The following is a 16,924-nucleotide window of genomic DNA, read 5'->3' on the forward strand; positions in this document are numbered from 1 at the left end:
CAGAGGCAGTGAGAGGATTCACCAGAAACAGAGTGGGGAGCAGAACAGGCAGATGGATGAAGTACACTGCTGAGGGGAGCAGCGGGCGAGCCAGGAGAGGTGTGCTGTGCCATGTGGTCACCTCCAGGGTAGGCGGTGATTGAACTTATGTGGAAGTGGCTTTAGCTTCTTAGTGCTGTGCTTTAACCCACTGCACCACAAGGCAGGGCCCCTGACATTAATTTTTAATTCAATTCAGTAATAGCTTAAAAGCATGGTTGCTGGATTATAAAAAAATTATTTATTTTTGTAAGAAGGTATCAAAATCTCTTCCAAAGTGGTTAGGCCAATTTGCATTACCAGCAGCAATGGATGAGATCCGAGGAAGGAGGACAAATAATAAAAAGAAAATCTAAGTATATTACAAATTTACAAAGCTATCTCCATAAAGGGAATAAGAGAATGGATGCTGGAAACGAAGCAAAAAGAATGCATATAAGACTGTATGCTGGCTGATGATGATGGTTACTATGAGGGCATAGGATGACAGTCTCGATACTGTTATATATGTACAATGAAACAGAAGAAGAAGTGAATGATTTGTGGGAGCTGTAGGCCAGATTTATCTCTGTTAAATGGGTATTTGGAAATAAGAAAGACAGGAAGCTGGAATGATCGATGTGGTAATAGAGTAACATTGACATTAGTATGAACTCAGTTTACCTTAAGATAGATAAAGATGGCTACAGACACACATATCTATAGGTGTATAGCAGGTTTATAACAATGTTTCAGCCAATAATTTGGCATAAATTAATGAGGAAAAAATCTCATATTTATTTCTTTTGATTTAGTTCTCCCCAAGTTTGAGTGGGTTTTCTCTTACTATTTCAATTTTTCTTCTACGCCTCAAAGATGGGCATAATTGTCCCAATAAGAGCAAGTGTGGGTGTTTCACTGTGCCCTGGCACGGGGTGGTATTTCCTTTCCTGCTTTAGGCTCTGAATGTTCAGGATAGATCTAGTCACCCTTAACCCTGAACTGGAATAAGCAGGTTGGGAAATATATGGGGTACAAATTGTTTACTGTTAGAACTACTTTTAGTTCTAATTTCGAAGTGATTTTTTTATGACCAGGAATATGCTTCAGAAAACTTACTTTTGTTTATATCAACTAAGCTATGGTAAAATTGGGGTTGATACATATTGTTTTGCTTATAGTTCCAAATTCCAAGAACTTATCAGTGATATTGCATGAGGAGTTATAGTATATTCATTAACTAGTATGCAAACATATGTCTTTGTCAACTGAGAGGACCTTAGAGGAATGACATCCCACTAGCAACAAGCACATCTGGCACATAGGTCATACCTTCTAGTACAATTCCCTGGTAAAAGGAATGAAGGTTTCTTGGGAAAATGACAAAGCTATGCTGGGGCAGGGAATAAACAAGAGCCTGGAGCATCTTGCAGTGAAACAAAGTAAAGAAGTACTCGAGGGCTCTCAAAGAGCCATGGAGACAGCTAAAAATGTTCCCAGTGACCAAAATAGAGCAACAAAGTCAGTAATATTGATTAGGGAATAATGCATGAATTAAATGTCCACATGGTTAAACTGATAAATGATGGAATTAATTAAAAATAGTGAAGAGATGAATTTCTCATGCAGAAGAATTCCAAACAAGTGGAGATGCACTGACTTTAAGGGACAGCAAAACCACTCAGGGTGAGGAGAGAATACCTACAGTGGAGCAACCAGAGATAATGTCAGCATGAACATTAATAAATCAGATAGTATACCTTGGTACAGTGGGCCAAAAAGAAATTGAAATCTTCCTCTCCCACACCTATTACCCCAGCATATTAATGACAAAACCATCAAATTCCAGCATTACAGACATACTGCTGTGAAAAGGGATCTTTCGGCTGCCAGGATGGCCAAAGTCTGTGCCCGAGACTCCATCTTCCTGGACCTTTAACTTAGAAACAATCTATTTATTGACTGGCAAGAAGTCATTTATAGCAGGCACCCATTTACAGCTAGATACAACCTTTTCTAGAACTGTGAAAAGATAATTTGTTCTTTTTCTTCCCTCTATTGGTAAAGACCAGCTTGACCAAGTGTGTGAATGCTAAGGAATGTAACCTGTCACTAACGCTAATGTTTGGTAATTACCTAATGTGAGGTCATCTTGCAATCCTCCTCCCCTCCCTTGCCCTTTAAAAATTTCTTAAAACATCAGTGGGATACTATTTGGGCTAATACTTGAGTTTAAGCTTAGATACCAAATGAACATATTTTCTTTTTATTTTATTAGCCTTGCTGTCAGAAGGAAGACGTTCCTGGTGTCAGAAGTGGGATCTGAAGTGACACAGGCATCTCCACTGCAGCTGTTGGATGTGAACAGAGGCGCCTGCAGTGAGCCCAGCCTGCTCTCCCGCCTCCTGCTGCTCCTGGTTTCCGGTGGTGAGTACTCTTGGTTTTGAACTTCCTATTCCCTGGCTGAGTGTCAGAACTTGATTTGGGCTTTTTCATATGTTGGCTGTGTGGTCCTATTGGAGGAGAGAATTCGGACTACCAAATTGGTAGGAGGTTTGGGTTTAATGTTTCTGATGAGCACGCTGTCCTTAGTCCATTAAAAGGGAAAGGTTTCCATTGCCACCATAGAACGGGAGCTTCAGATTTAGGGTTATTCAGCAAGAACGTCATGGTTGTTTTTGGTGCTTGTTTTGTTTCTTTGAACTGACAGGGCTAAAATATGGTATGGTTATTTGTCTCTATGCAGTCAAAAAATTTTAAAATGCTTTGGCTGATAAATATTTTAAAGGTAGTATGCATATGGAATTCAAGCTGGGATTTTTATGTGTGTGTGTGTGTGTGTGTGTGTGTAAAAAAATGTATGGTTCTTTGTAAATTTTGTCAAGATGCAGAAGCCTATGAATGACTTTAAATGACAGCAGCCATTTTGGGGACTACTTGGAATTTGTAAGTTAGTTTTTGCATGATGGATTGGCAGAGGTCATTGAGCTGGAGAAGTTGAATGCAAATCGTATTTCAGTTAGTATTTGAATGCTTTCAAGTGGCCAAATGAATCAAAGCTCACTTCCAAGCAAGATAGTAGTTTTAGAGTTTCTAAGGATAACTCTGATCTTTGTCAGATGCTAACCTGGAAAAACTTTTTAAAACCCCTGAATTGCCTGATGATACTGCTACTCTTCCTTAATCTCCTTTCTACCCGTTGCCTGTTTACTCCAGTTTTTACTGTTTCCTATTTTAAATGATAAATCTGAGGATCCTGTGGACACTGTTTTATATATATATATATATATGTATATATATATATATATTTAAAGCATTTTTCAACATAAAATCTAGTGAAGGAGGTTTAGAGACTCCTTCCCTTTCTTATATCCCTTGGGCTAAGGCTAAATCATGGGTTATTACTAAGAAATTCCCTAATGTCTTTAGATACCACCACAGCCTTGAATTTTGCCATTCAGTAAACCTGGTTACCCTGGTCTCTAGAAGGTTATTCATGTGCTGGTAAATAAAAATCACGCTAAAATGTATGGGAAAGACAAGATGGAAAAGGCAAGATTTTTCTAATTGGAGGGCCACTGAGAAAAACTTTTAATTTAGTCAGATAATTGCTTAAAATGATTACTGGCATCTTTCCAGGAAACCTTAATTTGGAATAAAGTTCAGTGCTTTTATAAAATTTCAGTTCAGTATTCAAAAACCCAATAAACTAGTTTTAGATGACTTTGACAGGTATCAGAAAATCTCCGAACAATATTCTGACATTGATAATATCAATTATGAAACTTTTTCCTTGTCGGCTGAAGGAAAACATGCTAACTGGGCTACTATGGAATCATGTGTTGGTAAATTGGACTGATAAACTGTCGTGCACTATGCCCTGAACAACAATGACAAGAGAATAGGGAGCTCAAGACGTAAAATTGTATGTCCAGTACACTCAAATGATCAATTTCCGAGTGATAACAGCTATCTTCTACTTCTTAGCTTTAACAACAATTTCAAAATCTCCTTCCTAGTGAAGAAATTTATAATTACTATAAAAAAGTCTATCCTAAGCCTTTTTCTGAGCAAACTGTTTAAACTGGAATGACCTCTGCATTGTTACTGTGCTGCACCTGTGTCTTTACCGAGCATGTCATGTGTTAAGACCTAATGAGTCTATATTGTCTGTGAGTGTCTGGGGACCCCAGTAATGCATCTTTTTTAAGTCACATAAGGACATAAGTGAATGCCTGAATGGTCTTGCCTTACAAAATCTGGTCTTTTGCTGGTTACTGAGAAAGTCAAACTCTGAACCAACAATGTCTCTTCACACAGGACTTTATTCGAGGTGACCACTAGCCCTCTAAAAAACAGCTTCTGGAATTGCGATAGTGCTTTGATCGTACAAGTGGGGGAAATAATATGTGTGGAATGTGCTAGTAGTGGGGGCAATTTAGGTGTTAGGCAATTTAGGCATCTTGAGTCCGTGTTTGGCTTTGGAAGTGTTTCTTTGGGTCTATCAGCTGCTAGTAAACACTCAATATTTGTTTTTGATGTTATGATCAACTTTAAAGATTGTTAGAGATGCAACATAATCAATTTTCCAAGTTCCTGACAATGCACCTGAAGAAAAATGTTTTAGTTGTAAGATAGGGGTTAATCACAAGTTGGGGGCTGGGGGTGGGGGGAGGACTAAATGAGGCAGATTGAGCTTAATTCTGAGTTCTAATTTTCAGTCTAGGAGAGGGTTGGTTATAAAATAGAGGATTTCGGCTTTGAATTCACCACTACCCTAGGGATATTAATAAATCCATAGTTTGGATCATTGAGCTCTTGGTGGGAAAAGTTGTCACTGATTTTTGGAAATCTTGTTGAGCTTTCTCTTGCATGAATTGTTATTTACAATGCAGACAGGTAGCTGCAAAATCCTGGTGAATTTGTTGATCCCTTGAGTGTTTTGCTGAAGAGGGAGCATGTGAGATTGCAGAGGCCTGTGGCTAGGGGTGGAGTGGTGGGGAAGGCAGTCAAAAGAACATGTTTATGAGTTGGCTCAGACAATCTGAAGCTTTTCATTCCCTTCCCCTGAAAATATGCATTCACAGCAGTCAATTCATTGATATGTCCCTGAAAGAACATATGTGCTATGTTGTTTTGACTATGTGGACAGTTTTGACTATAGCTAGAACCTCTGAAAAACTTAGGGATTTGATGTGGAATGATTTGAAAAATTTCCTCATGGCTTCCCAAGACAACTTCATCAGTAAGTCACCTTGTGTGATGAAACTGCTATTTACCGATGGGCTGACCTCTACTACACTACGGGCAATTTGACTACTTATGTGAAGTAAACAATCCTGCCAATTTATGTTAATGATACTCTGCTTTCTCAGGGCATACTACACTGTACCTGGCAAATACTCTTCAAAACTGTTCCAGTTATCAAAAATAAAGATGTGAGAAATTGTTATAGTCAACAGGAGGCTAAAAACGCATGCCAACTAAGTGCAATGTGGTTTTCTGAAGGGAACCCTGAACCCCACAGACACTAAGTGAAAACCAAGGAACTCAAGATAGATGATAGATTTCAATGGACAGTTATGCATCAGTATTGGTTCATGTATTTAATTGTACTGAATGTATCACACTATTGTAAGATATTGGCACTTGGGCAAACTGCAGCGGGTCTACTATGTTGTAAATGTTCTGTAAATATAAAACTTAAAAACAATAGGATCTGGGAAAAATAACAACGTGGCCCCCAAACTTCAGGGAATTAGCAAAACAAATGCCCAGAAAAAAAATTATAGTGGCAAACATCCACATCTAATCCAGCCACAGGAGAAATATGGCTAGCACCTGGGGAGGGCCAGAAAGCCAAGAGATTTCCATACAGGCACGGTTTGTTGAGTAAACTCTGATCTTTCCAACAGGATGCTTGATTGGGGTGTTTGTGACAGTCGCCCAGTGAGAGACATCAGGTCCTCTCTGAGAGTGGGTAGATATTCTCTGTGAGACATTCAAGGAGGAAGGATGGCACGTTCTTTCTCTGAGCTCAGTTACTTGGATCTGAGTGTCCCTGATGGTCTGTAAGAGTTCAGCAGTGGTCTTTGCATTTCTTACTGATGGTTTCTTGCCCCATACTCGGGTCTACTGAGCAAAACACTGGCCCTGCATTAACCTTTGCCTGTGGGACAAGGAGTCTGTTGTAGTGTCCAGAGTAGGTCCCAGGAATGATGGGAAAGGGATTCTTGCTCACTTATTCTTTTATTATACAATTATTTATTATCTACTGTATAGGACAAGAATTGCTCTAAATTGCTACAGAAATAGCACTGAAGACAAAATCTACTTGGAACATAGGTTTAAATGAATAGGGGGGTGTGATCTGTGCTTATGTGTGGGGTGAACATACAACAAATAGATGCTCAATGTTTTATATAGTGATTGGTGCTAGGAAGAGACTATTGTGGATACAGAAAGGATCAACTTGCTTTTCTATTTGGGAGAGTTCCACTTTGTAGCAATCTAAAATGTATATAAAATAGTATACTTCCAATAAATCAGTGTTGTTATAATAAATAAGGCTACAAATGTAGAGAAATTTCTTTTTGTTGCAAAGCCTGATCTCTGGGGAAACATACATTTTCCATTTTAATCAGGTCCCTAGGATGTCCCAATTTATAACCCCCCTTGGGTCATACTGGCAGATGACTCTTTGGCTTTAGCAGATGATATTTACTACCCTCTTGGCTGGAGAGGACACTCAGGGCAAAGCCCCCATCAGAAAATACGATCTGTAATTCATCACTTCTCAGAGCCTAGGGTATGAATGTCTGTGGAGTATGCTGACTCCTTCAGTCCCAAACTCACCTAAACCAAAAATAATAACAAAAAAAATTAGCCCTTTCTGGAGAATAGGGGAGAGGAGTTAACAAGGTCAATATCGAAGTGCTGATGCAGAAGGGTGAGTGATAAATCTTCTCTGTCTTGTTTTTCTATAAGGGAGTCAAGGACTCATTGAAATACCACATCAGCTCTCTGCTGTGATGACCCTTGTCCCAGGAGTGGACCTGGTGAACTGTCCTAGCAAAAGTGCAGTAGAGATTTGATAAGAGTTTGATAAGAGTAAAAATTCCTGAATCTTCTGATTGTGGATCTTGCCCTTCATGTAATTTTTTTTTTTAAAGATTTATTTATTTGTGCATATAGAATTGGGGTATAGGCCAGAGGCTCAGGGACAGCGAGAGGCTTCACCAGAGACAGAGTGGGGAGCAGAATAGGCAGATTGATGAAGTACACTGCTGAGGGGAGCAGCGGGCAGGTCAGGAGAGGTCTGCCATGCCATGTGGTCACCTCCAGGGCAAGCGGGAACTGAACTCATGAGGAAGAGGCTTTAGCTTCTTAGTGCTGTGCTTTAACCCGCTGCGCCACCAGGGAGGGCCAACCTTCATGTAATTTTTAATGTACATCTTTAAGCATTCGCTTAGTCTTCATAAAATGGACAGAAGAAAGCACACAGAATGGTGAGCTTGAGTTGATGAGCTGAGCCCCTCTCTAGGACTCAGTATAGTGCGACTAGAAAGTGCTGGGAACTCATTTTAATATTATTCTTTTTCCCATTCCCACAGATACATCTTAGGGAAGAATGGTCTCAGGAAATGACTCTTTGGTGACCGAGTTTATCCTACTGGGTTTAACACAACAGCCAGAACTCCAGCTGCCTCTCTTCTTCATTTTCTTAGGAATTTATGTGGTCACCATGCTGGGGAACTTGGGCTTGCTTATTCTGATTAGTCTGAACTCCCACTTGCACACGCCCATGTACTACTTTCTCTTCAATCTTTCCTTTGTTGACCTCTGCTTCTCCTCTGTCATAAGTCCCAGAATGCTGATTAGTTTTATGAAACAGAACATTATCTCTTATGGAGAGTGTATGATTCAGCTCTATTTCTTCTGCTTCTTTGTTATTGACGAGTGCTGTATTTTGACAGCAATGGCCTATGACCGATATGTGGCCATCTGTAAGCCCCTGCTTTACAGAGTTGCTATGTCCCAAAAGGTGTGCCTCATGCTGATGGTGGGCGCATATATGATGGGCTCTGCGGGCGCTATTGCTCACACCGTATGCATGTTGAGACTCACCTTCTGTGATGGCAACATCATCGATCATTACATGTGTGACATACCTCCTCTCCTCCAGCTCTCCTGCTCAAACACTTATATTAATGAGCTGGTAGTTTTCATTGTCGTGGGCATCAATGTTATCGGGCCCAGTATCACCATCTTCATTTCTTACACCTTGATCATCTCCAACATCCTCCGCATCCGTTCTAAAGAGGGCAGGTCCAAAGCCTTCAGCACCTGCAGCTCCCACATCATTGCGGTTTCTCTCTTTTTTGGATCTTCCGCATTCATGTATCTTAAGCCTTCTCCTACTGGGTCTCTGGATCAAGATAAAGTAACTACAGTTTTTTATACCATCGTGGGGCCAATGCTGAATCCCTTCATTTACAGTTTGAGGAACAAAGATGTCCAAATTGCCTTACAGAAGACACTGAAGAAAAGTTTCTTCTCTTAAATGGAACCTGTTACTTATTATGCCAAATCCTAGTGAAGGAATGCATGTATAAAGTTATGGAGAGACTAAAAAGAAATCAAAAATAGAAACACAAATATTTTAAATAATGGGAAATTAATTATGTAGGTGATTTCACAAGGAAAGACTGTAAGGAAGAGGAGGATCAGTCCTTTACCCTTTCATAAGAAAGCATTGAAAGCATTAAGTTTTATCTTCTTCACCAGTTTATTGTTACATTATAAGGTTCTAAGTAGAAAACAATGAAGGATGACTAAATGAGAAATGAAAGGTTGTGAGAGTTTTGACAGTGACATGCCTGGAAATCCTGTGATGCTCTGTCATGTGCACATTGACGTTGATGGACTTGAGATGCAACCATTTATTTATTAATTTATAAACCTCTACTGAAAAGCTACTGAACTTGCAGAAGTGAGAGTGATCTATTTGAATGCTATGGGGGCTTTTAGTTTGGGAGATTCCATTGTTGCCCCAAAGGAGCTAAGTTTAGGGAGATGCTACTTCTCTGGTCTCTTCTTACCTTAGTCATAGAAAGTGTGGTAAAGAGATTTCCCTTAACTCCAGTTCCTAAGGTCATAAAACTGAGATAACTATTTTAGGGAAAATGGGAAACTCTTGAGACTTCTAGGCAGGATATGTGGGTAACACAGCATGTTATGGCTTCACTGGGGAGATTTTTACTAGAAATGTTTGTCAATAATAAACAGAGGTATTTTCTTCCCACAAATAGACTTTAAAAATAATGTACTGTCAGAGTTTTTCTTTAATTCATTTTCCTTTTTCCAGAGGTTTATATGGTAAAATGCTACAACAATTTAATCAACAGTTGAGCACCTATCCTGTATCAAGTTTTCTTTATAAACATCAGATATACATTGAACAAGACAGACTTTGTTCATCTGTGCACAGTAAGGTGGAGTTGGGGAGTGGAGGGCAGAGGAATCAGATAATGAGCAAATAAACTAACAGATGCATATGAATCAATCTGAAGTAGCTGTGCAGAGCCTTGTATTTAGGAGGAATGCAGAGAATTGCTATAGTATCACTCTAGGGGTGGGAAGGGCTTTTCTGAAGGTGAGCATAACAGCTGAGATCTCACCCACAAAAGGGGCAAGCTCATGTAGAGCCTTCCAGGCAGAGGGGAGGTTGGAAGTAATAACATGGATAAGTGTGAGTACTGACTAGTCAGAAGCTGTGGGATGTCAACTGAAACAGGACAAGTTAGGTAGAAGTAGTCTTGATCTTGTCTCTTTATCCACTAGATATAAATAGCCTGAAGGGGAAAGAACACTAGATTTGAAACCATGTGATTTGGTTCCATTTCAAATTATGTAGTTTTCATGCTCTGTATCATCTTAGTCTTAATTTTTCATGGCTAATATTTCAAAATGCAAAGGTACAGACCAAATGGAGAAAAAAACATTTGTAAGAAGTACTGGATACTTTTACTATTTGAAAAAAATCACATTCCATTGACTAAAAAATATGCTTTTTTCTCACATGACTTAACCTAACATTAGTGTGCATCTTCTGATCATTGACACCTGCTGCAGTTCTGCTGCCTTTGCAGTTCTTGTGAAGTACAAACTTGAGCAGAGTTACCCACCTGTTGTCTGTGCAATTGGGTCAGCAGCATTGGTAGTAACTCATGTATGGAGTTATGCCACTTAAAATTCTTTAGTTTATAGTATAGTTTACTATACTATTAAGTAAAAATTGAGAATGTTGAAAACTATAGCTTCACTTACAGTTGCTGTACAGCACAGATGTATAAAATTATGTCGGCATAAAAATAATGAAATTAAACTTGATTGGTAGAATGCACAATTGCGTTTATCAGTCTGCTTATCATCTATCTGTCCATCTATCATCTATTTATTGCAGAAGAACAAGAAAGTTTTATAGATCCCAAGAAAGAAGATACTCACAAGTCAATGAAACTGCACCGTATTTCATTACTGAGACACATGTAAAAGAATGGCTTATACATGAAAAGCAATGTAACCAAAAACAAGATGAATTGAATATTTTGTCACATGTCACTGTTTAGATACTTCTAAAAGCATACTTATATTAAGTATAAAATAGACATTCTAAGAGGCATGTGATAATGTCAATGTGTGACTGGCAAGTTTTTATTTCTTAGTGGTAAAAGTATAATGTCATTTTTACCAATGATGACCTCAAAGTTTCAATGGTATTCCATGTTGTCATTCCTCTGTTTGGTTAATAATTGTTATGGGATGAACTGTGTCCCCCAAATTAATTCATTTGTACTTTAACTCCTGGTACCTCAAACTGACTGTTTTTGGAAGAAGGTATTAAAGATGCAAATGTTTTAAAATTAGGCCATTTATCCAACTTGACTGGTGTGCTTATAAGAGGAAAGCTGTCCACACAAATTAGCACGAGGGGCATCTGTACATGTACACAAGACAAAGACCGTGTAGGGACAGAGAGGAAGGTTAGTCATCAATACGCCACGCGGCCCTGCCTTGGAAAAAAACAGACCAGCTGGTGCCTTGGATTTTGGACTTTAAGCTTCCAGAGTCATGAAAAGTAAATTTCTCTTCTTTGAGAATCTTGTCTGTGATATTTTGTATGGCATCCCTAGCAAACTACACAACACATAATATAGTTACTTTGAATTTCACAAGTATTTTAATAGTATATCACAGAGTGAGTATTTTTATGTTTGTGTGGTATTAGGGGTTTTTGAGCAAATTTTACCAGAATCTAGGTCACACCACAGCACTGGAGAGGTTGGAGGCATGTGCCCCTCCTCTTTCTCACTGGGCAGAGGTGCCAGGTAAAGCCATCTCAGAACAGGACTGTCTTCAGTAAGCTGGTGGCTCCATTCATTTGCTGCTTTCTGACACCAGATACCCAAACCCTTCTGGTATCATTAGGGTTTTGGGTTAGGAGAAAAAGAGAAATCCATCCCCTGTATCTTGAGAGAAATGTGTGTGCTGCTGTTGTTGGATGCTAGCCATCTCCATTCTATGCCTCCAACAAGACCAAGATGGTTTGCCGTTCAGGTAATACTAACTCAACTGACTTTTCTGTTGCTTGATATTTATCACTCTATAATGCCTCTCTTTATTAAGCTGATTAAATATCTCTGGTGAGCTTTATTTTTCTTAAGTCCACTTTCTGAATTTAGCATAACTACTCCTACTTTCCTTTGAGTGTTGGGATATATATATTTCCATTTCATTTTTTTTTCCCTCATGGCAAATACACTTTTACTACATTCTTTAAAGAAAACATTACATTAAAGCAACACTAGTTTATGGCTATATGTAGATTTCAAGTGTGTGGCATTACAGTTCAACAGTTTGTATGTAACATTGTGATCTTCACTAAAAGTCTAGTTTCCATCCTCTTTTAACTATGCGTTTATGTTTAAAATGAATTTCTTATAGAGAGCATACAGTTGGTACTTGCTTTATTATCCACTTTGAATAAAGCTAGACCATTCACATTTGAAGTGATTATTAATATAGTTGGATTAATAGCTATTATTAGATATTACCCTGCTATCTACTTGTATATGTGTTTTTCATTTTTTTTTAATCTTCCTCTCCTTTTCCTTCCTCCCCAGGTTTTATATTTTTATAAAATACAAAAGTGTACTTTATATTTCACAATTATTTTAGTTTTCCTCCCCTACCAAAGCTGTGATAGTTCTCAGATCTTCATTATGGGAACATAGTGGGGTTTCTGGTGTGGCAGTCCCCCTAATCTGTGGCCCCTGGAAGTTCATTACTATCTCTTCAGTCTGTACTTAACCTCCATAAATTTATGAAAAACGCCATTTAAACTGTTCCACAAGGTTATGGAGTCAGAGAATGATTCATGTAAGCTGATCTTGCCTGTGTCTGTTGATGAGCTGATCTCTTCACACTCAGTTCACTTCATACTTCCAACCTCATTTCTCTGATACAAGAAAATTATCAGATTTTTTTTTCCTCCTAGCATTTCCTTGTTATAATGATGGGAGTCACCTTCCATATTCTCTGTATTCCTTATCTGAAACCAAAGTCTTCAATGTGTTTTTTTCATGGATTATTTTGAAGTGTGTTATTCAGTTTCCATGAGTTTTCCTGTTATATCTCAGATTTTCCTGTTCCATTTTGTTCTATTTGTATCTTGATTTCATTGTAATCTTAGAACATACTGTGCATGATCTCATTTCTTATAAATTTATGTTTTTTTTCATCACCCAGGATATGGGAAATCTTAGAATATGTTCCACAAGTGCTTGAAAAGTATATGTATTCTCCTGTTTTTGAGTGGGATAGTCTATAAATATCACTTAAATCCTGTTGATTGATGGTCTTCTTGAGTTTATATCCTTTTTGATCTTTCAATATTTCTAGCAATTGTTGAGAAGAGTGAGACTCTCTAAACATAATCTTATTTTCTTATTTAACCTTTGAATTTTGTTAGTTTTTATTTTACATATTTTTAGTTCTGTTTTCTGAGTATAGACTATTCTATTGATGCATATAATGTGTATGTGCTATTTTAGAAAGCTCTAATAGCTTTTTTCCCCCCTATGGAATCTATTTTATCTGTTATAAACATAGCCATCCATATTTTCATCTTACATTTGCCTGTAAATTTACACCCACCTTTTTCATTTTCCCTTTTACTATGTTTGAAATATGTTATAGACAGAATTTAAATAGAAATTATTTATAGTAATCTGTCCTATACTTATGAAATAAACAAGGGAGAAAAGATATTTGTTCTTCCAGGACTTAAAAATTTGGAGAAGCACAAGAATTAAGGATTTGAATTTGATGTGTGTGCTTATGGAGGATCTACTAGAGCTTCTGAGAACATAAATAATGATAGTCATTGACTATATACCATGTGTTAGGACTTCTATAATCCATTCACTTATGTTTTCTCATTTGATTGTCTTAACTTAATGAAAGTATGCTAGTTTTTACAATTCCTATTATACAGAGTTGAATCAGAGGAAGTAATTTGCTGAAGGTATTATAGTTCATAAGAATGCACATAAGATTCTTCTTTTATTTATTGCATAGAACTAGGGCTAGATGTGTAGGGATAGTGGGGAGGGATGAAAGGATTCACCAGGGACAGAATGGGGAGCAGAACAGGCAGAATTACTGCAATAAACTGCTAAGGGGAGGAGTGAGTGAGGCAGGAGAGGTCTGCTGCACTGTATGTGGGTCAGCTCGTTGGGTGGGGACCTAACTCAGGTTGTAGTAGTCATAGCGCGAGAGGTCCCCAAGTGGAGATAAGATTCGTGCATGTATCCTCTAACCCAATAGTTTCTATTTTCCTTCACAGGGAGAATAAATAGATGCTCGTAGTTACTGAAATATTACGTAAAAGTTTCAAGCAGAATGATCAAGTAAAAATTTTTAGTAGGTATTCACAAGTTAAACTTTAAATAGAATACATGACATTGCAAATAATTTTAGCTGTATCCCAGGCAACAGAAAATGGAGGTAAGCTGCTGAATCTTGAAAATTTTTGGATGAAGAAATAAAGAAAACTGGAGGCAAAACCCTTAAGAAAAATTCTATTTAGGGCATGGGAAGATAAAGGAAAAGAAAACATGTAATAGATTTCCTGTAAAAGGTGAAGCTTACAATGAGTTGGGAGTTCATCTTTGGTATTTTTTTGGGAGACATGTAATCCCTGGAGTGGTGGGAAGTGGAGTGAAATATTGAATCCCTAAGGAACTCAGGACTGATGATGGTACAAAATGTAAATACAGTCCTATTATGTTCCTTTGCCATAGAGAGTTTATTCCCTAGGCAGCGACAGAGGAAGCTTCTACTCTTTTTATAAGAGGGGCAATTTATTATTAAATTGACATGTATCTTTAACTTACAAAAGGCAAATGTGACCAGAAGTAAGGCTTTGTTTTCCTCTGATTCTTGAGAAGACTCTAAGTGATAATCAGAAATTGTGATCTGTAGTTAAGACTTTCAGGGCAGATGTCCAAAATTAAGTCTATGAAGCAACCTGTTAGAATCAGTGGAACTAGCAACCCAGAGCCTGAACTGTCTATCCAGGACCACTCCAGTAAATAACAAATGCAGCATTGAGATTTTCTGGCCTTCGAGGGTGAGTTCCTGAATTCCATTTATGAAAACCCCTCGTGAATCCAGAGCTAAAAGCTGAGGCCCTTTCTGTCCCATTTTGTTTAGTTCTGAGATTCAGGAGAGATTGGAAGAAGAATCTGTTTCAAGGAAGAGCAGAGAGTGTGCTATGATATTAAGTGGCTCAAAGTGTGTAGTGTATCATAAGTCTCCAAGAGTGGACCTTCCACTTCTACAGTTTTGATTTTTCTCAATGACATGAGAGTAACTTTACCTCTCTTACAATCTGGTTCCCACCCAGTAAGTCTAATTTGCAAAAGATAATCAGCTTCATGTATTGAGGGTGGTTGCCCCCATATTTTCCTAGTGAAGGGAGGGTTTGAAACTAATGAAAATTGGATGGAAGAAGATTCTTTTTTTGATCCATCCTTCCTTTCCCTCAACCTTGTTCTTTTACCATCAGCAATGTTTGCATATACACTGGCTTTCCATTTGTAGTTTATGTTGTCTTTTGCCTTATTTTGCTTATAAGGGCTCTCATATAGGGAAGTTAGTGTCACTTGCGTTATTATAATGGTAAAATGAAACGTAAAGGTCAAAATTGGGCTAGTCTCAGATATTTCCAACATGTGTGTTGGCAGTAGATACTGCGGTAATATCTGGATTTTCCTTGAATGTAATCATTTTTTCTGTGCTCACAGATACCTGTGGAGAAGAATGGCTATTGTCAATAGCTCTTTCGTGACTGAATTCATCTTGGTGGGGTTAACAGACCATGCATTATTCCAACTCCCTCTCTTCCTGCTGTTTCTAGTAATTTGCATGATTACTGCATTGGGTAATGTGGGCTTGATAAGTCTAATTGGGCTGAACTCACACCTGCACACTCCCATGTACTTTTTTCTCTTTAATTTATCCATTGTAGATCTCTGTTATTCCTCTGTGTTTTCACCCAAGATGCTGATTAACTTTATATCAAAGAAGAATGTTATCTCTTACATGGGGTGCATGACCCAGCTTTTTTTCTTAGGTTTTTTTGGTATTTCTGAAGCCTATGTACTGACATCAATGGCTTATGATCGCTATGTGGCCATCTGTAACCCACTCATGTACAACAGTGTCATTTCTCCTAAGGTCTGTTTCAGCCTTATACTTGGTTCATGTTTGATAGCATACTCAGAAGCCATGACTCACACAGGGTGCATGTTGAGACTGACCTTTTGTGATGCAAACACCATTAACCATTATTTGTGTGACATTCGCCCTTTGCTAGAAATCTCCTGCACGAGCACCTATGTTAATGAGCTGATAGTTTTCGTTTTGGTGGGCATCAATATCATTGTACCAAGTCTCACCCTCTTTCTCTCTTATGGATTCATCCTCTCTAGCATCCTCCGCATCAGCTCCAAGGAGGGCAGGTTCAAAGCCTTCAGCACCTGCAGCTCCCATATAACTGTTGTTTCTCTCTTCTTTGGATCAGCTGCATTTATGTATCTCAAACTATTTTCAGTGGGTGCTATGGATCAGGGGAAAATCTTCCCTGTCTTTTATACCAATGTGGTTCCCATGATGAACCCTTTAATCTACGGTTTGAAGAATAAAGATGTTAAAATTGCTCTGAAAAAAACTCTGAGTAGGAGAAAGATTTGATAAGCAGTAGTAAATTCATGCCTGTAGATATGATTGGTAGCTTCTTGTTCTTTGATTACAATAGTTTATATGGTATCTATGTTACTATGGTAGGAACATTGAGGTTTCTCTCTAATTTTTTTTAATAATAATTTTCCTTCCTCACTTTTTCATAACTTGTTCTACCTTTTCACTACCTGTTTAAGAATTACATTAAAGACTCAATGTATTTCTTCTTTTTTCCATTTCAATTTATGGGGGTTGACTTTTTTTCTGCTGGAAAAAGAATAAATCCACAGATGATTGAGTAAAGTAACACTAGCATGATAATATGCTATTATGGGGTGTCTTAGCTGCTATTTGTAATAAGCCCATGGACTCAGGGGTCACATAATCCTTATTTCTATCTCCATCCTTATCTGGAACGTGACTACTGTAATACCATCAGAATTTTGCAGATATTACACCTAATATCTGCAGATATTACAGGTATAAAGTTTTTGTTAAAGTTAACTGTGACTAAGCTTTAGCAAAAGCAACTTAGCTGTGCTTTTTGTTTATTGAACCAAACACATGTAGTGGTATTTCTTTCAAAGGTGTGGGGAAC

General features: G+C 38.1%; 2 protein-coding genes across 2 annotated transcripts; both read left to right on the forward strand.

The window, feature by feature from the left end:
- Positions 1-7,648: 7,648 nt before the first annotated feature.
- On the forward strand, positions 7,649-8,581 carry LOC101631142 (olfactory receptor 145-like). The gene has a single exon (XM_004689144.1). It carries the CDS (start codon positions 7,649-7,651, stop codon positions 8,579-8,581), a length of 933 nt encoding a protein of 310 aa, XP_004689201.1.
- Positions 8,582-15,405: 6,824 nt separating this feature from the next.
- Positions 15,406-16,338, forward strand: LOC101631374 (olfactory receptor 8B3-like). Its single transcript, XM_004689145.1, has one exon. It carries the CDS (start codon positions 15,406-15,408, stop codon positions 16,336-16,338), a length of 933 nt encoding a protein of 310 aa, XP_004689202.1.
- Positions 16,339-16,924: the final 586 nt, after the last annotated feature.

The sequence above is a fragment of the Condylura cristata genome, unplaced genomic scaffold (genome assembly GCF_000260355.1).
Source record: "Condylura cristata isolate star-nosed mole 26May11 unplaced genomic scaffold, ConCri1.0 scaffold00025, whole genome shotgun sequence".
NCBI classification, from domain to species: domain Eukaryota; kingdom Metazoa; phylum Chordata; class Mammalia; order Eulipotyphla; family Talpidae; genus Condylura; species Condylura cristata.